This window comes from Ceratosolen solmsi, unplaced genomic scaffold (genome assembly GCF_000503995.2).
Source record: "Ceratosolen solmsi marchali unplaced genomic scaffold, CerSol_1.0 scaffold10, whole genome shotgun sequence".
Classification (NCBI taxonomy): domain Eukaryota; kingdom Metazoa; phylum Arthropoda; class Insecta; order Hymenoptera; family Agaonidae; genus Ceratosolen; species Ceratosolen solmsi.
The window spans coordinates 19,662,436-19,687,106 of record NW_011948412.1 but is presented as its reverse complement, the minus strand read 5'-3'; the positions used below and the strand labels follow the sequence as shown (position 1 = coordinate 19,687,106).

The window sequence follows — 24,671 nt, the reverse complement described above, 5'->3', positions numbered from 1 at the left end:
TGATTGCATTCACGTACAAGCAATTACATATGCATTCTCATAAGAGAATGTAGCTTAATGAATGTCGAGCTATCGTTACGGTAGACATTTTAGATTTTCAATCAACAGAGATCCTGCCGCGAAATTTTAAATTACCTCTACAAGGACGATGGTGGATGAGAGGCGTTATCCCAAACGCCTATGGAATTCAAAATTTATTTACGTTCTGAAAATTTCATAAATTTTAAATAAATTTCAATATTTTATGCAAGTGTATAACGTCGCTTATCAACAATCATTGATAATCATGTAGATCAAATGAAAAATTTTGATATTTGATATTGATTTTGAATTTGACATATGTCAAAAATTTCTTAATTTCTCTCCTATACAGTGCTTTTTTACTGAACTAAATAATGCACTTTCTGACAACTCGAGATTATTGAAGAAACGTGTATAATATATATTTCATGTCACTTATTGCAAACTACACATATTATATACGTAAAAATTACTTGAACCATACCATTGTTTATAAATGTAAAATAATATTCAATGTAACGCTTACTTAAATATTATGTATATGGCATTTAATAATACCATAACGCGTTTAGATTATTATATTTTAATGCATTATTAAATGATATAATAGTATGCTTAACAAGATATAATAAATGCATTGTAAATTCTAATACTTACAAATTATTAACCGTACCATAGTGATTTTCTACTATGCTTTTTTTTCATCGATTTCTTTTTAAAAAAGAATATTTTTCATCAATAGTACTCAAAATCAATTACTATGACTACAAAAAAAAAATACTGTAGAACATTATTTACATTTTATATTATATAGTGCATAACAGTCATGTCATAGATTAAATGATGTTAGTATAAGATTTAAGTTTTATAACAAAATCCATTCAAAATAATAATTGCTTAATTACTTCAATGTACAAACTGTTGACTTCATAACCTAATTTTATAATAGGACGAGCAAACAATTACTTTATTATCATTATTAATCGTTTATTAAAGTAGTTCTATTATTATATATATTCGTCCATGTATATATATATATATATATATATATATATACTCGTACATATATATTGCGCAAGAATTAAAAAAAATAAAATTTTGTTTTTGAATCCTATTTCCTCTCCCTTTTTATCCCTACACTGTTAATTCTTTTTTACCAATTTTTCTACTGATAATGCGACAAATTCTCCAGCTCTCCGAATTTTCACGTACCCATCTTTCGGTTCATTGATCATTATTTCACTCTATCTTTCTTTATTTCTTATTTCTTATTTCTTTCTTTCATTTTATGTTCCAAGCTCACTGCAACTACATACGCTATAGACTTTCATAAAAATTTCTAGAAAATGTTGCATACAAAGTATAACTTATTATAGAAAAGTAATTAGCTTACTTTAACCTGTAACCTAAAAATTAAGAAAAAATCCTATATATATTAAAAAATCTAATGCTTTCACAAATCTTCATTATACTCGCGAACAAAGATTTTTTTTATCATAGTTCGAGAAATAAACGATCCTTCATGTCGCAGATTTACCAACATATGCGTGAATTACTAAAGGGCTTGTACGAAATCTCTTCATTTGAAAACATTTTAAGTGCTGCCCTTATAGAGAAAATCAAGTGCTGCAATGCGTGATCCATATGTGGAGCATATGAGACAGAATGAGACGGTATTTTATTTTTATTATAATTTCAATACGTTCATCTATCTAGTTAAAATACATCTGTGTTCGTATATTTTAGTTTTTCACTGGCAGCTACAACATTACTTCTGTTATTCCTCTACTTGAACTAGCGAATACTTATCCTAGTATCTAAATTTCGTAAAGGCAGAATTGAGAAACAGATATTATATCTGGATGCTATTCATAATTGTATTTCCGGAATAGTAAATAATAAACATGAAATAATTAACGCCAGAAAGACTGATGTGTATAAGTTACACCATTTAAATGTAATGATTCCTACACAATAAATATCACAATTAAGAATTAATGCGATGCCACACTGACGAGAATAATCGACAATTTATTAAAATTACCTTCCACTAGTACAATTGCTCAATTAATGACTCTGAATACTCGCGAAGTAGCTAAAAACGAATTAGCTAAATTACGATTATCTTGATGAATTTATTTTCCCTTTCTTTAACTGTTTAGTTCGGCCGGAAAAAAAACATTCGGATTCAATCACGCAATATCATTATTTACGTTTATTTATAATGTTAGTATTAAAAAATTAAACCAAAGCATTAATTTTATAGGAACTTCAAATTAAATTTTTTTTAAACAGATATTTCATGAACAGAAACTTCCCATTTTTTAAAAGCGATGACTCTATCTGCCTATTGTTATACCTTATTATGTGATTAAATGCCATTTTTGTTCGACACCCTCTATCACTCATAATTTGCATTATTTCCATAATTTTTTAACATGTCAACATAATATTTTAACATGTATAATAATCTATTCCAATTAACATAGCTTGCAATTCTAGTCACGATAATAACATCACTTTTAAATGTACTTCGTGATTATTGGATTATTACCTTCTTTCTACAATGTAATTTGCGTCACTTTTAGTATAGCATTATCCGCTTTATTTTTTATCTTAATTCGTAAGCATATGACTAAGGCTAAGGATAAACGAAAACATGAAACCGAGCTTGATAATGTTAACCAATTTTATTTTATCAAACAATGCGATGCAAGACATCGTTCTAGAAAATCAATTTTCACTTTCCATTCTCTTCACTCGAGATTTTTTTATTACTTCGAATACCATTCCACCAAATGAGTGTATGAAAATGTTTGTTTAAAATAAAGTATGAGAATAAAAGAATTTAACTTTAAAAATATATCGAGAACATTTAGTATTTCTCTCTCTCTCTCTCTCTGTCTCTCTCTCTCTCTCTCTCCATATATATATATATATATATATATGAAGTAAAAGAGATTTATTGATGGTACCCTCGTGACATCAATTAACGTCCCTCTTTCATCCAAGGTGCTGAACCCAAATTTTCCAAGATTGGAAGTTGCAGTTTTCTTAAATTACCTTGATGAAATTGAGCTTTTATTATTATAATAATTTATGCATATTTAATTAATGGAATCTGTTAATAAAAACATTGGGTATTTTAAGATATTACGCAATGGAGATAAAAGATTGAAACAAAACTTCTTTTTATGGTTTCTTTTATAAATGAAATAGATAGTTATATTTATTTTCATAAGCATAATTTATTGATTATTATTTTTTAATGTTTCCAACTTTATATCATAATAAAAAAAATACTAGAATTTAAAAAAGATTAATATTAAGAATATTTTTAAAATATTCAAAATATTAAAAAAAAACTATGTTCGAACAATGCGACTACTACTTAAGATTAATTTTTTAATTAATTTGTAAGCAAATTTTTTAAGCGTAAAATTTTAAATATTATCCATAGAAATGTTTTATTTAAACGCTACAATTTCATATTAGAAAAAGGTAAGTGAATTATAAATCATAAGAAGATAATAAAATGTTTTGAGAACTATTATAAGAAAACTGAATGAAAAGTTTGAAGTAATATTTATATAAAAATTGAAATGTATTTTCAAAGTTACTCAGACTCAACTGTACTAAATTCATTTACCATAACTACTTTCGCCTTCTATAATTGTACTTTAAATTTCGAATCATTATGAAAAATAAAGAATACCTGGTTTTTTCCTGTACTCGTAACGTCCATATAATCATAGTTTTAGCATATCCATAAATATTAAAATCGCAAGTGTTTATTCCCATAAAGAATTCAAATAAACAAATACAGCACAATAATTATTAAAATGTATACTAGAATTTTGCTAATTTTATTATGTTAAGAACATAATTATTTATTTTTGGAATACAGGTTCGTTGTAAAGATCATTTTTAATTAAAACTACCAAACTTGCTAATATATTAAAATCTAAAATTTGAAAATTTTACTTTATCAATTATATAAAATTCTATAACTCTATACAAAATTTGTTATCTCGTGTATGTCACTTTCTTTAAAAGAGATTATAATCAAATTTACATATTTATTTGGCATACAATTTATACATTGATGTAAGGACGTTTAAATTCCTTTAATGTACATGTGTAAATATGCATTCAAATACATTACAGTACACTTACATTACTTATAAATGCTTCATTTAATATAAATATCAAATTATAGATTGAATAGATTTAATAAAAAGAAAATATTAAAATTCAACTAATTAAAACCAACTACAATATGATTTTATTTTAATAAAGCGTGCTCATTTGTAAAAATAAGGTAAAAATATTATAATCAATATCTGTCTGCATCAAAAATATCAAAAAGAAAATATAGCAATTCAATGTAAATCAATACTATTCAATGTACATCAACTAAAATAAAAAAAAAACAACGATATATGCTAAATTTGGCAGAAATACCGGATTAAATATAGAAGTGAGGATGGCTTATTTAACCCAAGCACCACGATTCACAATCATTGATACCTATTACTTACACAAAATAAAATTCAATACAAAGATATATTCGAAAAAAACAAATCAAAAATTCTAAACCTAAAGTATAAACGAGCATCAATAAAAATGAACTTAATAATATGGAAAAAATTTGTATTGTATTTTTACTATTTTTAATGGCATAAGAGGCTGGAATTATATTAAATAAAAATAAATAAAGCATTACCATATCCTGTCAGGCTAGATTCAAATTATTTTTTTTATCAATTGCATTACAGTTAATTTCTGGCAATATTTAAATACCATAAAAGCAAGGATTCAAAATGTGCCAAGTACAGTTACACAGTAAATTCGGAATGTATAAATTGAAGATGGACCAAGTTAATCAAATTAATAATGATATTTATAATGACGATAAAAAACTATAGACAAACTCAAAGCATGTACTTGATGAACCATAAAGTAAATAATTTTACGAAACTAATAATTATAATAATACATGTATTTTAAGTATATAAGTATAATGAGAACAGATAATTCTAAACTAAAATAAAAAACTTTGTAATCACTGTTAATAGAATATAATTTAAAAAGACATGACCAATAAATCATAACTTATAAATAATTTATGATAATTTATTTTTATAAATGATTAATAAATAAGACATTATTCAAAATTATATTAACTGTAAAGAGATTCATCTTAACAAAAAAAAAATATAAACCTATATAATTTTATTTAGTTTAACTTTTATACTACATGCATTCAACACTGCCTTACATTAAATTTTCATATTATTTTAATATTATTTTTATAGAATTATCTTATATTATAGTATATATTTACATGGAAATAAATTTGTATTAAATATTTCATGCAACTTTCATTTAATTTGATAATTATATTAACATCTTCATATTATATATTTAGACAAATTTCTATTTTCTAAATTAATATTAAATCTCTTTCTTTAATTGATGTAATATTTATCTTTTATTTATAATAGATATAATCAAATGAAATGTAAATCAATGTAATATATAACAATATAAAAATTACAATATTATTTCAGATCGTCTAATTCCAATATTAATTTCTTGGCAACACTACATAATTGAGTATCCGTTACTTGAATATCTGTAAATAATGAAAATATAATAATTAAAAAATTAATTAAATAATTTAGTAAAATTAAACAATAATTACCCATTAATTAAAACATAATAATATATATCTATTAAGATTTATAATTATTTCATTATTAATGTTAATATAATGTATTTAGCTAAAAATAACTTTAGCATCAGGGATGAAATTGATATGAAACATTAAAGCATTTGAAATTTGATAAATACATTTTACGTGATTAGAGCAATGCACTATTTGTTTAATTTACAATAATTGGTCATCTGTTATCAGACTACACTTGTATAAAATTAATACTTTATATTGATATAAAATAATTATATAATAATTAAATGACCTTATAAAATTAAATACTAAAAAAAGTATACTACTAATTATATTTGATGACAAGACATTGTATTAAGTATACTGCTAACAATAAATAATAAAACATATAAACCTATAATAAGAATTAATAAAATGTGGAATCTTATTGCAGCACTGTTATTAAAATCCTAAATAAAAAAAGGTTTCCCATTACAATTTATATTATATAACATTAATGATATAAATACAATTTTGAACAAAAAATAATATAAGTAAATAAAATTTATACAATTATGTATTATAAATTATATAAAAAAGAATTTTTTGAGAAGCTTGAAAATTCTGAAGTTATTGTTTAAAATTACGCAGCCATAAAACAATTAAACTCAATATTTTATTAAATAATTTTTAAATTAATTACGTATACGCCAAAATAATCACTACATAATATAGCATGCGATATAGGAACATTCTTTGTCTTTTATTAAAAAGTTTGTAAGAAATAATATTTGCATATTAATATTAATGACATTAATTGAGAATTAATAAGAGTTAATAAGAGAATTTTAAATAAATGAGCAATGGTTTGAAAATTATTCAAATACCTAATACTAGTTTACTAATATATATAGTAAAAAGTTTTATAAAAATCTTACTTTTCTGTTGGCATTCGTTTACACATTTTAAGAATCCTTCATTTCTGTATGAATTTCCATCACTTCCGCAAACAACTTTAACAGTCGAAGATGCAAAGCATTTGCAGTCATTTATAGCTGATATTATTTTTAATGTAAAACATGCTAAAAGAACTAAACATAATTTTATATAATAAACAATAGCATTTAAAATATTGAAGTTATTTTTTAACGAAAACTAGGCTTCCTTAATTATTATATTTTCATAATTTCTTACTAGTCAAAATAGTAATATTTTTTATCTTAAACATTGAAAAATATTATTCAAAATAATACTTTATAATGATCTTAAATTGCTATTAAATAAATGTTTAAAACTACTTAATGTGACGGAATCGACTAATTTATATAGCATTTATTATAAAACATTTATTTCAAAATCATGTACACTTAAGCAGAAAAAGAATAATTTTTTATTACTCTATTTATTCCAACATTAAAAAACTTAAAAGTCTATGGATAATATTCTTTTAAAATGTCTAACATTATTATCGTAAAACTTATTTATTCAAAATATAAGCATAGAAAATTAATAATAAAAGTTATGAATTAAAATTTAATATACATATAATATTAAGAGTCACTATTGACAAATTATTTATAAATAATTATTTATTAACTATTTCTTGTATTTATTTAAATATAAGTAATAATAATAAAATTAATGTTTATTTGTTTTGTTTCTAAAGGATCTTTTTTTTTAATATTTGTGCATTTTTAAGAAAGAATTTATTAGTATAAATTCCAAAATATTAACACAATTACGTTATATTTCATTAAATAAGAAAATTAAAAACATGAAGTTTTATACTTATCGCATTAAAGTTTTATTTTACCTCTACGTACATATGGTAATTAAAAATAAATTTGAAGACAATTCATTAATTTGGTCTCAAATCTAAACTTTTAAAAGGATTGTAGTTAGCTGATTAAAATTATCACCTAACAAAACTTAACGAACATCAAGAAGCAGCAAAAAAAATATATTTCTTCTGATAAAATTTTATATTTACTTCATTATTGATTGTGATAAGACACTTTTTAAATATATTTTAAAATGTCTCACAATATCTGTTTGGTGAAATTAAATAAAAAAAAATTTTAGTTGGAGCCTATGAAGAGATATTACAATTAGGATTACGATCAGGAGTTACAAAATTTAAGAAATGAAAAAAATAACAAGCAAACTCGATATTTAATTAGTATTATAGATATATTATTGAAAATTATTTTTATTTAATACAAAGAACAATTGGTGATTTTTAAATTATTGTGCCTGCTCGAAGAGATCCGAGTTATTATGTATTGTTGGTACAAATGCTGTACACATGTTACTACAACATTCTTCCAGAAGGCAATTGGAAAATTCGTATTAATTCATATCTCAAATAAGTGTATATTAATAAAAATATTCATAATATTAAAACAATAGATTGCGCAAATAGATTAAGTAAATTCTAGATTACGCAAAAATATTATATATTAAATTTGAATGTACTTTTTATCTTAGAGTAGATCAACAAAGTTCAAGTTTAAATTATTTAAATAATATTTTATTTATAACGTATCAATTTTAAAAAACTTGTTTATTATTAAAATTTACCTTTTACTATTCTTCAGCTCTGACAGAATTCTTTACCTAATTTTTATATTTATTATATATAATCTTAATTTGTTAAGATTTAAATGAAAATTAAATTAAACTAAAACATGTTGCTTTTATAAATCTATTTGATTATTACAAATTAATAATCATGTACAATTATGAAATATAAAAATTATGCAATATTTGTTTTATTTTTTCAGTCGTAGTAGTACGATTCTAATGAAAGAATTAATTTGGGAGTTATTAATAATAAATAAAACAATAATAATTATTTTCATTCTTTTTAATAGCTATATATTTTATAGGATATTTTTCAGTTTTACATACAATTGTACTTATTTAAACACAAAGTTTATTCCTTTCTAATATGTCAATTAAACTCAACTTAGTAAATTACAATAATAAATGATATCCCTTTCTTATTAGACATATTTTAGATATATTGAACAGTTATTAGAAAATTTTAATATAATTGACAATAAGCAAATAAACACTACTTTTTCATATTTGAAAAAATGAGAATATCGTTTTTTATTGATTCAGTATTGAAAGATATATGAATATTACAACGTGGACACCAGAAATTATTTATATTATAGTGTTACTTATCAAACCATAAAAGCAAATGATTTATCATTTTGAAGTAAAAATATTGTACTTATTTTTATAGTTATGATAATATGTTAATTATCACTTAGAATATAAAAAAATTAATTGGTTGTAGAAATTCATTGATATTATATTTTACATGCTTAAAAATATGACTCTCTTAATAATTAAATTATTGATATAAATAATATTTTAAGAATAATTGTTATTTTCCATTACTCTTAAAAGGTTAACACAATAAAAATTTATGAAATTTCTTAAAATAATCAAATAAATATATTAACTTGTTGTATTAAATTATATTAAATTATAGAAAAAATAAAGATGTCTACACATTATGTAACATTTAAATTATGATTTCAATTTATATAAAAAAATTCTCAGTACACTAGCTAACTCTGTATGATCATTAGTTGTACAGCAACAATATACTGTCAATTAACATCAATCAACGACTTTTAGATGACTCAGTCACCGTCGAGGTTTTTAAGGATAATTCCTATAATCAACCTCTATTTATAAAAAGGATCAATTTATTATCATAATCAATTGATTAAAATCATTTTCAAATAAAATCTCATTAAACCAGTAATTTTTATATACTGTATAAAGTATATTCTTGAAAATAATTTATACATAAATAATTAAAGGCATATTATAATTTATCATTAAAGCTAATTTAAATCATTAATAATATACACATTAATAATATTAGAGTATTATAAGTTAATCAGAGTTTATTTCTAATTCTGTAAGTAAATGAATAAGATTAATTATATGTATATGATAAATTTATCAAATAATATATGCGAATATTTTGTTAATATATTTTGGTTTATTTAATTATTTTATTTCCAGTGCCAATTTATCTGCTTCAATGAAACCGTAGTCAGGGGAAAAATGTGGCTATCTGTAGATACTTTTTATTTGAAATTATCAATGACTCAAGTCACTCGTGCTAATTACGTTTTACCTATTGTAACGTGCCTTACACTTTCGGATTTTTGGCTCTTTTCGTGGACCTTTCATTGCAACAAAAATATCGCGCAAAGATCGTTCGATTCGCATCACACAACTGGCGCGCCGTAAAAAATTCAGAGACTCATAATTATCAATTACCACTTTCATCGCAATACCAAGTGTTAATTTTTCTTGCGCTATCTCATTTCCATGGCGCCTGTATTATAACTCTAAACCTATTATGATTATGTCATAGGTGTTGGTTTTATCGGTATATCAGATTTCTGAATTATCAGTACGTTTTACTGCACGCAACATGTGAAGTATGAAATAGAATGCATTAACCTAAAATCTATACGTTTGTTTACAATTTCTATATACACGTGGTTATAAAACTATTTTTATTGTATTTCACAATTTTTTTTATATTTAAATTTATATAAATGGAGGAAACAAAGATTAAAATGGAAGTGGAAGACGAATCTAAGGAAAACATAAATCTTTCAGAAGTAAAGGAAATTAGTTACGAAGAAAAGTTAAAAATTGTAAATGCTATTGCAACCCCAATGGCTTCAAAGAAATTTACAAAAAAAATTTTTAAATGTATTAAAAAAGGTAAAAAGTATTGTAGTTTTGGTATAATTAAAAATAATAATAAATTTAATTACTACTATTTTTATGGTTAATGCAAAATTATTTAATAAATTTTATTTTATGACAGCATCCAAGCATAAAGGCTGTCTTCGAAATGGTCTAAAAGATGTACAAAAACACCTTCGAAAAGGCGAAACAGGGTAAAAAATTAATTCTGTTGTATGGTATAATAGATATTAATACAGAATAATCAATAAAATAAAATATATTTATTAAAATAAATAATTTTCATAATTTTCAGTTCACTTAATTTTATGATTGAAAAAATTATTTTATTGTATAAGTTATAATGTAAATTAATATAAATATAAAAATGTTAATAAAATTTATAATTTCTTTGCCTTATGATTTATAATCTCATTAAGTAGCTTCATATAATAAATATCTTTAACATTGGTTTTGAGTTCATTTATTTGAGATACTTTATAATTTTTTCCATATGTAGTTATATTCTTTTGTATGCTTATTTTGAATCAAATAAATATATTACAATATATTAAATTTATATTACAGATATAAATTTTATAATAGAAGACCATAAGTACACTATATACACATTTTATACATTTTCCTTTTTATTAAAAAATATACCTTACGCATATATATATATATATATATATATAAATTTCAACATTGTTTTTGCTTTTTAGAGTGGTTGTTTTTGCTGGAGATGCTTTTCCAATAGAAATAATGTGTCATTTACCAATTGTATGTGAAAGTAAAAATATACCATACTGCTACACACCATCCCGACAAGATATTGGTGCTGCACTTGGTGTTAAAAGAGGCACATTAATGGTTCTTATAAAAGAACATCCAAACTATCAAGATCTATTTAATGAAGTAAAAAGCACCATGGAAACATTAGCGTGTCCTTTATAATTAATTTTATTATGTAAATATAAGATCATTTAAGTTTAAATACCTTGAGATTTGAACTGTTTTTATTTTCATAAAGTTTTAAAAAACTTATAATTTTAGATTATAAACAATAAATCAAGTAGAATTTATTTTATTGATATACAAAGAGTTTACTATTAATATAACATAATTTAATGTTAAATAACAATAAGTATTGTATATAATAAATACTTTTATAATTATTCTAGTTAGTTCCTGACATAATTTGCACATTAAACCCACTTATTTTTATTAAAATTTTTACAAAATTTGATCAAGCTGTATAAAACAGAAGAAATAACGTATAATAAGTTGTAGATGAAAACTAATTTAAATACAATATATAAGATAAATATTGAAAGCAATTGATATGTACTAACATTTATACACTTACTTCAATTTTATCGTCTATTTTTTAAATAATATTTACAATTGTTTTGAATCTATTTCTTTTATAATTAAAAGATTAAACTGTTTAATGAAACTAGTAATTCTATAGAAAAGCTATAAATTAAAAATAAATGCAATATTGTTTAAATTTCTAGAAACAAATGTAATGTTCAACATTAATTTCTGATACTATTTTTCTATTATCTATTTGTGTATAAAAAATTAAAGAAACCATATAAATATATGAAAAATATACAATATATAACTGTTTATGGTGTAAATATATTTTTATAATATTCTAAATAAAATATTTATTTATGCATATATTGAATTAAGCAAGTATATGTTTTTGTTGGCTACTTCATCAGTTTTATATTTAAAAGATAAAAAATACTATTACTTAAAATAAAATAAGGATCAATCTTATATAAGTGTCTTATATCTTAAAATAAATCTCGAAAATGAATATATTTTGTTGCAAAAGAACCGTAAAAACATTAAATAAGAGTTATTAAAAATCGAAACAGAACCCAATACAAATCACATACATTGACAATTTAAACAGTAGGTTAAATAAACAATATAATTACCTGCTTTTACAATTACATATTGTGTTTGTGCTTACATAGCTTGCAGGTTTATTTTTAAGTCAGAAGTAATAAGTTATCTAATATTTGTCATATAGTTCTAATGATAAGAGAGTACAAGCGAGTCCATCAAAGATCTAAATGATTCCATTTCTTCTAAGTCGCGCAGATAAAAGCTAAAATAATATTTGCACAACCGTATAATTAATAAGCAAATAAATGTGCTTACAACTTTTTGTCGTATTTGCTTGGGTCATTATAACTATCATTTATATAAATACTCATCTATCTAAAAAATCGTTTTTAATTTTCGTAAAAACAAAAGTATACAGGTGTCATGGAATACACAGCCACATATGCATATTCCAATAATAAGGCGTAAGAAATTTTGAATTTTTATAAAATACTAAATAACACTAATAACATGAAATACATCGGATATGATAATAATTTTTAAGAAATCGGATATATATATTTGCAATAATAACCAATTTGAAATTTCAACCGATTTTTCTTGCAGGCGCCAATATTTTAATATAAGAAATTTGTTCTTTTTTTGTTTTTTTTTTTTTTTTATGGAAAATATTAAAACGTGATATTATATACAATTATTGCCCAATGTGACATTATATATATATATAAAAACCTGTAACATTTTTTTACTATTAGTAAAATATGAAAATCAATATTATTTTTAATTATTTTAATATACCTATGAGAATAAATATGTAAATACAGATTTAAAGTACAAAATTCAAAAGAATTATTTGTGATTTTCATTTCCTGTATGCATTTCAAATAGATGCTTTCACAAATAATATTTGCAATAGTAAACGAAAAACCATGTAAAACTTGGTTGTACACTCTGGCAACTAAATAGTGTATTCTACAAATGCAATATATTTTTGCCTTTATGACTGCAATCATAATACTAAATTGATTTAAAAGACATTTAAAAAGTTATTTGAAAGATATCCATAAACGTAGAAGTATTTTGTAAATCGTTAATTCATAAATTAATCATTTTGTATAATAAATACAGTAGCTTTCGTCTCATTTTTATTTTTATTTATAGATATTAAATTGCTTTATTTTTTTTTAAATGCATGTTTTTATACAATTATGAAATTAATTTATTGTAATTTTAATGGCGGCAGGGGGGGGGGGAGATTTAAAAATTGTGATTTAACCAATTTTTTATTTTGAGAATGGATGATTTCATAAAATCCTGGATAATAAATTTCACTAATTGTACGTATTAAAGAATTGATATTCAAGTTTTATTGAATTGAACCAATTTGATTGCAAACGATAAAATCCATATCTTTTAATTAATGTAATTTTAATTTTAACGAAACCATACCGCTTATTTTGTGCTCTTTTTTCTATTATAAACATGTAACGAAACCTTGTGAACTGAACGTCATACAACGTAAAAGCCAACGTCTGTGTCAATATATATTTTTTTAACGATATACTATACCTCCAAGAGTTCTGCATAAATATGGAATATCACAACTGACAAGATCATAGTTGACTTTTATTTATTTTATTTTTATATTCATCCTATTGAATTTACTTGGTTATCATAATTGTAGGCATCTATAAGTATACAATATGTGAATAATAAGTAATGTTTCCATTAAAATACGAATATTGATTCCAATGCATAAGCACATTTGGTTAATTTGGTATCATAAATGTCACTATATATGCATGTGCAACTTTAGCATGCACTTGCACGGAGAGAAATAATAGACGCGGTGGAAGTGGAGAGGGAGAGTCGGACAAAGAGAGAGAGAGAGAGAAGTGATTTTGTACGTATTTTTTAAATTTTGAAAAACGTATAAACGGAACGCGTGCAGATGGCTCTGAAGTAAAGTAACGGTCGAAAACACATATATCGGCAACGTCGCGCGAAAGGTTTGAAGAGCGAGAGAGATGACCCGGGAAGACGATAAGAGCACGAAGTACGGAGAGAGAAAAATAGCCAAAGGCGGGAGTGCGTAGTGTGGGAGCGTGTGCTGTCCCGCCGTCGCGGCGCTGTTTTTTCTCTCCTCTTCTCTTTCCGCCATGTTGGCACGCGACGACACTCACGCACGGCCAGACCCGCGCAGCGTACGCATCACCCATACGGATACGCAGAGAAGAGAAGAGGATAACGTTGCGTTCGCGGTACGGAAAGAACGCACATAACCTCTCTCGACGAACGTCGAAGAAACGCGTGCGTGCCCCCCCCTCCGCCCCCCGATATGCACACATAGGCATCCTGTGCCTATGTGTGTGTGGCTTTTTCTGTGGAGCCGTGCGTATAGGGAAAAAGAGAGGTAGCATTAGGATTTCGTGACCAGGAGGAAAATCGGGAGAACGCGGGAGGTGCCAATTAATTTCTTCAGTAATAAATAATTCCCGCTTCCGCCGTAGCCGCCCTCCTCGTCACTTCATCGCCGCCTTCAAATATCAATAGCAGTTGCGCGAAGCGCACGACCGCGAGAAAAGAGCGAAGTAACGACGTGCAACATATCTCCTGCTCGCTGCTCTACATAACGCGTATGCATACGAGCAAAGGTACTACCGCACATCAAGACGATCTCTGGCTCGCTCCCACCCATCCCTATAGGCGCGCGCGTTTGTGTAGTAATCGTGGGTATCCTCCCTCTCGCTCTCGCCCCATCGTCGCCGTCGTTCCCTCTCCACGCTGTTCTCGGCCGTCGTCGTCGTCGTAGAGTGAGACAGTGCTGGTCTAAGCGGCGTGCGCGCGCGGACGAGAAGGAAGAAAAAGACGAGGAAAGAGAGTGCGTGCGCGTGCACCGATCGAGAGAGGGCGAAGAGGACGACGATACGTGCTGGACGTGGACGGCGAGTGGAACAAGACGGGGCTTGGATATTCGAGGCCGCGCGCCCGAGGCTGAGAGAGTCGCTTGAGCGTCGTAAGCAGACGGTGGGCGAGTGCGTCGTGTTGGCGGCCGATCATGGATCCGGCTAAGCTTAAGGTCGTCGAGCTGAGGGCCGAGCTGAGCAAACGCGGTCTGGACTCCAAGGGCAACAAACCCGTGCTCGTGGAGCGACTACGCCAGGCCCTCGAGGAGGAGAAGGCCGACCCTAAAATCCGTGAGTTTAGCCCCTTGGGGCCATTCCCAAGACCCCCTCCCATCTCTCGCTTTCCCCCGCTAGCTTAAGCGATAACCTCCCGTGTCGTCCGGCGTGGCTTCGGCTAGGAGCCGCGGTGCTTTTCCCTCGCTTTTCGCGCGAGCGCCGACGCCGCCGCCACTGCCGCCGCCGCCGTCGTCGTAGCTGCCACCACCGACACAGCCGGACGGTATCCATAGCATAGAAAGACCGCTTATGAGGGACTAACGCGCGCTTCTAAACAGAGACGGAGAGAAGTCGACGAGATCTGTCCTTACGTGTTGTTACTGCCATTGCTATTGATGTCCCTCGTATTGAGTCCACTTACCCACACTCACCACACACCTGCACGGTCACGCATGCACGCATGCACATAACACGTACATAACACACGAAGTTCACGCATTATCTTACTATCTCTCTCGATGATTTGTGATAAGATGATGTTCTATGAGAACGTTGACTCACTTAACCTATGAAGATCTGGAGGCTTAAGTACCTCATTCTTTCTAGATTTTCACAACTCATCTGTAAGCTTAGAACTTATGCTCGATCAAGGCGATACAACGGGTGATAAATACTGTGAAAATGTTTTCATGATAGTCGTTGCTAATTTAGAGGTTGGTTTTATATTTGTGCTCCCCAGGTGTCAACATTTATGAGTTGGTGGAAATATGTTACAAAGATTCTTTATTTTCTACAATACTGATCTGCAATTTACAAGTGACTAATAATCCAGAAATATGACTAAATCTCAAAATAAATATTGAAATTTAAGCCATTTACTATTATCTTTTAATTATTTTATAAAATATCTTATCCTACGTTTAAAAGTTTTAAATTGATTTTTAACCCTTTAATTAGCCTGTTAATTTTAATTAACTTTCTAATATAATTAATAATTGAAACTAATATATTTAATAATATAAAATAATAAATATTCTTTTAGCAACTTTTGTTTCTTCCATTTACAGATCAGTTATATTCAAATATTCATACATAAATTCAACTTTGACCTGGTACTATTAGAATACAGCGAATAAATAGATGTTTTTTAAATTTTCCCAATTAAAAGCCAAATTTTCGATTACAATATGATACACGATGAGCATTACTAAAACCTATGTAATATATGAAACTGTACCATCTATGTTTGTACAGTACAATTTAAAATATTTCAAATTGATTTTGGTTCAATTCTTACCTCTTAAATACTTAACAAAATTCCAGACAAAGTATCTTTAACTAATATTAATATTGTTAATGCTAAATATTATTTCAGGAACATTTATTTAAGAAAGTAATTAATCAAGTTCATAAATAAGAAATATCGATTTTAAATATTGATATGCTGCATGCACATTTTGGATATAACTCAAATGAACTAAATTTGAAATTAAAATAATAATTACAAATATTCCAAATTTTTTTCATTGTTTAGATGTTGAATCAACTGAAAAGTTAGAACAGTCAGAAAGCGAAGATGAAGGAAGTCATACAGAATCAAAATCTCCAGAGCTAGCAAAACTACCACCTAGAACACCTAGTAGATCTTCAAGGCACGCATCAAGAGAGCCTACAACTCCAGCAAGAACTCCTACACGAAGAAGTACTTCCAGATCTTCGCTTAGCAGACAGTCACCTGCAAAAATCACATTAACAGAAGCTCAGAACGAAAATGTCTCGACGATAGAATCTATAGCAAAGGAAGACAAATTGTCACCCAGAAAAGATGATGTTGCACTTACATCTAAGAAAGAGATTTTTCCTTTGTCACCTATAAAAGAGGCTGTATCGCCATCAGCAACAGATATAGAATTGGCAACTACACCTCAAAAAGAAGCGACTTCTAGTATCCTTATAATGGATACAGATACTGGTTCGGAAATTCTACAAAAAGAAGCTGAATCAGCTATACCTGTAACTGAAGTTAGTACAATTTCATCAAAAACAGAAAACATACTTTCAAATGAGGTAATATACAATTTTCTCATATTATGATTTTGCCCTTATTCAAACTTATATTGATAATATTTTTTATTTTATTTTTCAAAGTATATGATAGTTAATAATAAACAACCCATAAATAATTGAAGTGTATTGTAATATTTGATGGCTGATTAATGTTACAGATACCCAAAGTTGAAAAAGATGAGAATTTCGATATTGTGAAGGAGGCAGAAAAGCATGAGCATGAAAAATCGCAAGAAATTACTAGACGGAGCATCGACGAAATTGTTCAAATTAATGCTCAAAGTCCTGTGAAATCACCTACTCGGTGTCCAATTAAATCCGTCACACAAAGTCCAATAAAAGCTACTCCTTCGAGTCCAACTAAATTGTCGACTGAAAGTCCAATAAAATCTACCAGTGAGACTTCATACGTGCCTGTCAGTGACAACCCTATAGAACCTACTGTTCAGAGTCCGATCAATACTACTAAGGACAGTCCAACTAAGTCTGTTATTCAGAATGTAACTTCATCTACCATTCAAAGTCCAATCAATACTGATATTCCGAGTCCAGTGAAATCTATTATTCAGAGTCCTATTAAATGTCCTGTTACGCAAAAGGTTTGTTTAATTTTATTTATTGCATATTTGTACCAATGTAAACTATTTATCATTTCATATAATCTACAACTAAATAAGACTGTAGTCAAGAGACCCCTAATTTACTTAATACTTTATAATAATGGCACTTCAGTATTTTAAAAATTATTTTATCCATCGGATTACTCATTGGCTAGATTATATTTTAATATTTATTATTGTATAATCTTACTAATATTTATTAATTAATTACATTATAATGTATGTATCTAGTAATTAGATATTTTAGAATTATAAGAATTATTTCATTTTTGAAAGATAACTTCAATTGATATATCATAAACTTTTAAGCATTGATCATTATTATAATTAATAAAATATATATAAACAATGTTACATAACAATGTTTATTACGAATTTTTTTAATTTTAATTAAATAATGTATTTTGTTATAAAAGTTTCATACTTCCGTTACGACATTTTTCCGTTTCACGAAATGTAAATTATAAAAGAGGAATAAACTTTAGTGAATTTATATTTACTAAATTTTTAACAGATATATAAACATCGTTTAAACTTCGGTGCACAAAATTTATATAATTCTTAACTGAAATTTAATATGTACTTGTATTATAGGAAGAAGAAGAAGAAGCTGTGAGTCCAAATAAAAAAAGTGACGAGCCAATGGAGGTGGTTAGAAACGTTGAACAAGAGTCTTTGGACAAATCGACCGATGAGTCCACAGATCAAGTGAACGATACTCAAAGTATGGAAACGGATGACCAGGTAGTACAATCTTTTTTATATCTTTCAAATAATTTGCAAAAAAACATTAATTAAATACATTATAGCTCATACAATATAAAAATATTGCACAGTCTATACTATTTTATTAAAGCTAGGTTATTAAAAGTCCACTCTTCTTTGATAAATTAAAAATAAATTTAATGTTTTGATAATGTATATCCTCAACAGCGTATTGCCAGATATTTAAAGCAAAGTTTAAAGATTTCTTTCACACATAGTCTTTCATTAAAAAGAATAATTTTATTCCAATTTAAGTAGACTTCTTTTTAAACGACTGTATATCATATCTATTATCGTAAGAACTACAATAAAATTTTTTAATTTACTATTTTTATTTATTTTAAAATTTTTTACGAAATCAGTCTTAAATGAAATTTGTTAGATTCTTAAAAACTAAGGAACAGAAACGCACTTTTTTTTCTATTTCTTTTCTACTTTTTTTTTTTTAATTCATCATTTCTATTGCCTTTTAGTACAGTGATGTTTTAAATAATTTGTCACTGACATTGTTAAGGAATTAGTTTATTCATAAATTAACTCCTTAAATGTATTTTAAAAAATATTTCTTTGTTAAGTAATATTGAATACAAGTTATATTAAAATTAATTTCGTTTTTAAAAACATGACCAAAATTTTTGTAGCATGATGACAAAAACGAGAAGTCGGATGACAAATCAGAAGACAGAAAAAGAAAGCGATCACCAAGTTATCGCGAAGAAACTTCACGTGCTCCGCCTATTGCAAGACCTGAAAACGAACCATCCTATGATGATAACGCGCTTTTATTATCTTGGTGTAAGCGAGAGATTTTCAAATAATTTTATAATACTATAAAAGTTCGTGTTTGTTTGATGAGACTATTTATCAATATGAACACATTTAAAATTGTAATCTTGAATTCGAATCATTTTCATTATTATCGATAATCGATAATTTTACAAACTTAAATGATAACTTCAAAATTATTTAATAAAGTATCTGAACACTAAAGATGCTATTATACAAAATATAACATTGAAATTTTTATCCTCATAGATGACTCGGATTTGAACTTGGTGATAGACACGACTCAGTACTTTTCGGCTTCGCCTATGCAGGGCGATGGCTTTAATTTTATGTGGGCTGGTGTTCGAGCCTCCTATGGTTTCACTAAAGGTAAAGTCTTTTATGAGGCACGCGTAAATGCCAGGTTCGACAAGATTATAACCCCTGCGCCACCTGCCCCTAATACCCCAAATTCCGGTGGTGCAATACCCATTGATGAGGATATACCTAGTGTCCTTAGGCTTGGTTGGTCGACACTTGACACATCATTGCAATTAGGTATGAAAATATTTATTGCTATATTAATTAATTGAATTATTAATGAGATCTTTTGACGACAAACGTTTTCCTTTTAATCAGTAAACATGGCAAATATCAAATTGTCGATAATTTGATAGTCAAAACATAATCAAACTCTTCGTCCATAACTATTTCATTTATTATATATAAAATAGTTGAAATATAATGTTAACAACACTTCTCATTGTAAAATTTGTTTTTTGTTTCTATTTTAAAGTTGTTACTGCAAACTTGATGCAATCTCTAAAAGGAATGGTACAAATATTGGCTTAAAATGTTTAGAGGTGTGAAATTAAAAAAAAAATTGTTTCATAAAAAGATAAGACTGCAATAATTCATATACTATAATACTAATAATTCTGTAATAAACGCATTTGAAGAATTATTAGAATAAATATATTATATTGTTAGAAGAATAATTAAATTGTAAATAATTACAAGAATAATTATATTGTTTTATTAGGTGAGGTGAAACTATCGTATGGCTATGATAGTACAGGAAAAAAATCTACAAACAATGAATTTGTAGAATATGGCAAGACATTTGCTAAGGATGATGTCGTCGGTTGTTTCGCTGATTTCGAGACGGACGGAAACGTTATTCTTACATACACAATTAATGGAGAAAATCAAGGACCTGCATTCATTTTGAAGAAAGAGGATCTCCAAAATAAAGCATTATTTCCTCATGTGTTAAGCAAAAATTGTTCGTTTACAGTTAATCTTGGACAGGAGGAAAATTGGAACGATAATATCTTAGATGAGTAAGCTGAATCAAATATATATATTTATACATTTTATAAATATATTTAAATGTTATATAAATATTTTTTCTTCTTCTTTTTTTTAACAACAAAAATTCTTATACCGACTAATAAAATAATTTATTCATAAAATTAAAAACACAATAAATTTAGTACAAACAAAAAATTTATACAAGCTTTTATAAAAGTATATTTTTTGTAAAAATATTTTCATCTAAGATTATCTAGCACTCACTTTATTTTTACGATTATGATTAATAATAAATATGAAAAAAAAAATAAGCAATTTAATATTTTTTTTTTTTTCAGATATATTTCCGTTGGTAAAGTTGATCTCAATGACAGAATAACAGGTCCTCGTAGACCTGAGAAAAGGGAAGACTGCGAAGTTATTTTATTATGTGGATTGCCATTTTCTGGAAAGACTTCATGGGCTAGAAAACATGTCACTGAACATCCAGAAAAATATTACAGTGTATTAGGAACTCATAATCTTATTGAAAAAATGACCGTAAGTACCAACAGAATTAATTTTTTATTATTAACAATAGTTCCATACGATTCACTATAAATTATATATATATATATATATGTGTGTGTGTGTGTGTGTGTGTGTGTGTGTGTGCAAGATAAACCTGATTTCAAGTTTAAATAAAAATTATTAAGGTTGATGGTGCACCGTTAAAAGAGAGTTATAAAGGACGTTGGGAAACTGTTGTTGATAAGTGTTCACGAGCTCTCACTAAATTACTAGACTCGGCGCCATCAAGGAGACGAAATTATATCTTAGACCAAGTAAGTTTGATAAATGTATTAATTAAAACATTCAATTAGAAAATAAAATCTTTGGCTACATAAGCATATACATAAATGAGGAAAATACTCGGAAATATGAAATTATTTGTGCGTGCACACATAACGTATGCGCATATAAATATATATGTATGTATTACTTTAAAGCAAGCAAATGTATATGGATCAGCGCAAAAACGTAAAACGAGAAACTTTTATGGTTTTCATCGGAAAGCTGTAGTCTTAGTTCCAACAGACGAAGAATTTAAAGCGCGTATTGCCAAACGTAAAGAAGAACCAGATGGTGAAGAGATCAGAGAATCTTCTATTTTAGAAGTTAAGGGTTAGTTCCATTTTTTTTTTTAATAATTTGGACTTTGTAATTATTGTTTGTAAGAAAATACAATTATGATATCGTATATATGATATTCGTAACTAATAGTTATATGTACGTTTAAACAATATTTGTTTTATTTGCTAATAAAATAATTATAAAAATTCTATACTAAAAAGAAATAAAAATAAAAATTTATAGCAAACTTTAGTGCGCCCACTGTTGGGGATTCATTTGAAGAGGTTATATGGGCTGAACTTGACGAAGAAGAGGGCAAAAAATTAATTGAAGCTTATAATATGGAGGGTAAAACTGCTGGTTATGGACAAAATACACAGCAACCAAGTAAACGATCTCGTTTCGATAATGGACAAAAAGATCGTAATAACCGAGACAACAGAGGAGGACATCGCAGATCTGGTTGTACGTAAATTTTTACTAAACAATAAACTTGAATTTATATCTTCGAAATTTCATACGCCATAGAAAATCGTAAAAGCCCCAAGTTTGTTTATGTATATTACAAATTGTTGAACTTTACAGTTTTATGATTTTATAAAAGGTGTCAAATAAATAAATATGCAATAATTTTCTTACATTAACAAATTATATAATAATAAAAATATAATAAGAGCGTTACAATATTTTTAACGAGCCTTCCCTCGAATAGATTAATAGTCATTGTAGCTAAGTACAGGAAACGAAATAAAAAGTATGACAAATAATTAAGGGAGGATATCTTTGTTGTGTAGATACCGACAGAAGGAATAGCGGCGCATGGCGCGGCGGAAATGGGGGTGGCAGAGGTGGCTGGCGAGACGGTGGCCGAATGCGAGGCGGACCCATAAGACACGGCGCGGGTTATGGACTTCCCAGCATCGGACGAGGCAGAGGTGCAGTACCACCACCTAGAAGTGGTGCAAACGATAGACGCTCGATGAACGAACGCAATAGGCCTGTCGGCGCTTATCGTCCGGGTGCATGGAACGCTATGGGGTAATAATAGTTTGACTGAAATACGTTTTCATAAAAAGAAGGACGAATATTATTAAAAGTTATTTAACCCAATTGAGTAGTTTATCCCACGAAAACAGAAGCTCGATTGAGAACAACACTTCGGATCTTGTAACATTTTTCTTTTAACGTGTTAATTTCTTATTACTTTCTTATGGTAAGTAAAATGAAATGAATGGTCGAAAAATAAAATTAATTAACGTATTTGTTCAAAGTGTTTTTTAATTAAAAGCAATGCAAGCAAAAAGACTATTATTCAGCTACTTTTGTAAGAAGAATGTGTCGTGAATGTCCATGCCGTTCGTTAAAATTCAAACTAAATTAACATAGCGAATATGTACAGGTATCAAGGAAGTCAGCACGGCAGCTCGGTGGTATGGAGCAATCAGAGCAATTGGCAAGGACAGTCCCAAGGAACCTGGAGTTGCCTGCAGGGGGCTTCGAGCACCTGGAATCAACATCAACAGCAGTCCAACTGGAGTGGTGCCGGTAATAACTGGAAGAACTACGGACAGAATAGTTACGGTCAATCCACCGGAGGTGGCGGAAGCGGCGGCGGCTACGGCCAACAGACTGGCAGCGGCTACGGTAACGGCAACTGGAATAATTGGAGTCCGCAGTATTACAACCAGTATTGGGGCGGCAGTGGGCAACAACAGCAGACTGGCGGGCAAACGCAGACAACGACTGGGTCCGGAGGCGGCGGTCAGGCGGCCAGTAAAAAATAATCATCGCGAGGGAGAGGCGCGGGAAGGTTGAGCCTTGCGAGAGTCCGATGACAGAAAAGTAAGCTATTATCCATCATCCTCACGAGTACAGCTCGAACACTCTGCGCTTCATGCTCCCACATTATCGTGTTCTTTGAGGAAAGCGCGTCGTGTGTACGACTCCCCCCTCCCTGTCTTATCCAGCCCAATCTTCATTCCTATCCCATTTCCTATCGCGGCTTTACCAAATAAGCCTCTCGATCCTCTCTTTGGGCCTTACTGGAGTCGCGCTAAGTATCTCGTGCGCGCTTCCTCACACGAGAACGTATGGCCCGAAGCGTTTGTTTGTACGAGCGAAACGATCGGCAGCCGGCGTTGTTATAAGCACGTGGCCTTTCTTCCGGTTCTAGCACACGTTTAAGGAGACAAAGTGGCTCGCGAGCTCCTTTGCCTGGGTGTTTGGAACAATTATTCACGAACTTAATGAACGCGTTACGCACACTCGTTGCGTGAGGATTTGTAATTTGTTCTTTTTGTTTTTCCCATGTGCTCGAATTCGATTTGCTTTATACGACCATTTCATATTTGAACTTGTAACTGCACACACGAATTAAGGAAACACTTTGAAATAAAAAAATAAAAAATAAAAAAAAATAAAAAAAAATTATAATAAACTATGTTGTAGAACGTTTAAGGACGTTTGATTATTTGAAGGATGTAAAATAGTCAATTATTTTTTATTGAATATAAGATTCAATTTAAATGGATAAGCTACTACTACTGCAAGGAGTGTCTGATTTTTTTCGTCAAACACAATTTTTATTATTAGAAATATTATTACAACATTGGCGAT

General features: G+C 28.3%; 2 protein-coding genes across 2 annotated transcripts; both read left to right on the top strand.

Annotated features, from left to right (window-relative positions):
* The first annotated feature begins 10,144 nt into the window (after positions 1-10,144).
* Positions 10,145-11,428, top strand: NHP2 (NHP2 ribonucleoprotein). Its single transcript, XM_011499001.1, has 3 exons — positions 10,145-10,459; positions 10,566-10,638; positions 11,149-11,428. Exons 1-3 carry the CDS (start codon positions 10,288-10,290, stop codon positions 11,378-11,380), a joined length of 477 nt encoding a protein of 158 aa, XP_011497303.1. The 5' UTR covers positions 10,145-10,287; the 3' UTR covers positions 11,381-11,428.
* Positions 11,429-14,392: 2,964 nt separating this feature from the next.
* LOC105365769 (heterogeneous nuclear ribonucleoprotein U-like protein 2) lies at positions 14,393-24,471 on the top strand. Its single transcript, XM_011504010.1, has 13 exons — positions 14,393-15,486; positions 16,946-17,478; positions 17,637-18,077; positions 18,693-18,842; positions 19,505-19,658; positions 19,899-20,186; positions 20,671-20,971; positions 21,281-21,482; positions 21,638-21,766; positions 21,932-22,106; positions 22,299-22,520; positions 22,850-23,093; positions 23,455-24,471. Exons 1-13 carry the CDS (start codon positions 15,348-15,350, stop codon positions 23,837-23,839), a joined length of 3,363 nt encoding a protein of 1,120 aa, XP_011502312.1. The 5' UTR covers positions 14,393-15,347; the 3' UTR covers positions 23,840-24,471.
* Positions 24,472-24,671: the final 200 nt, after the last annotated feature.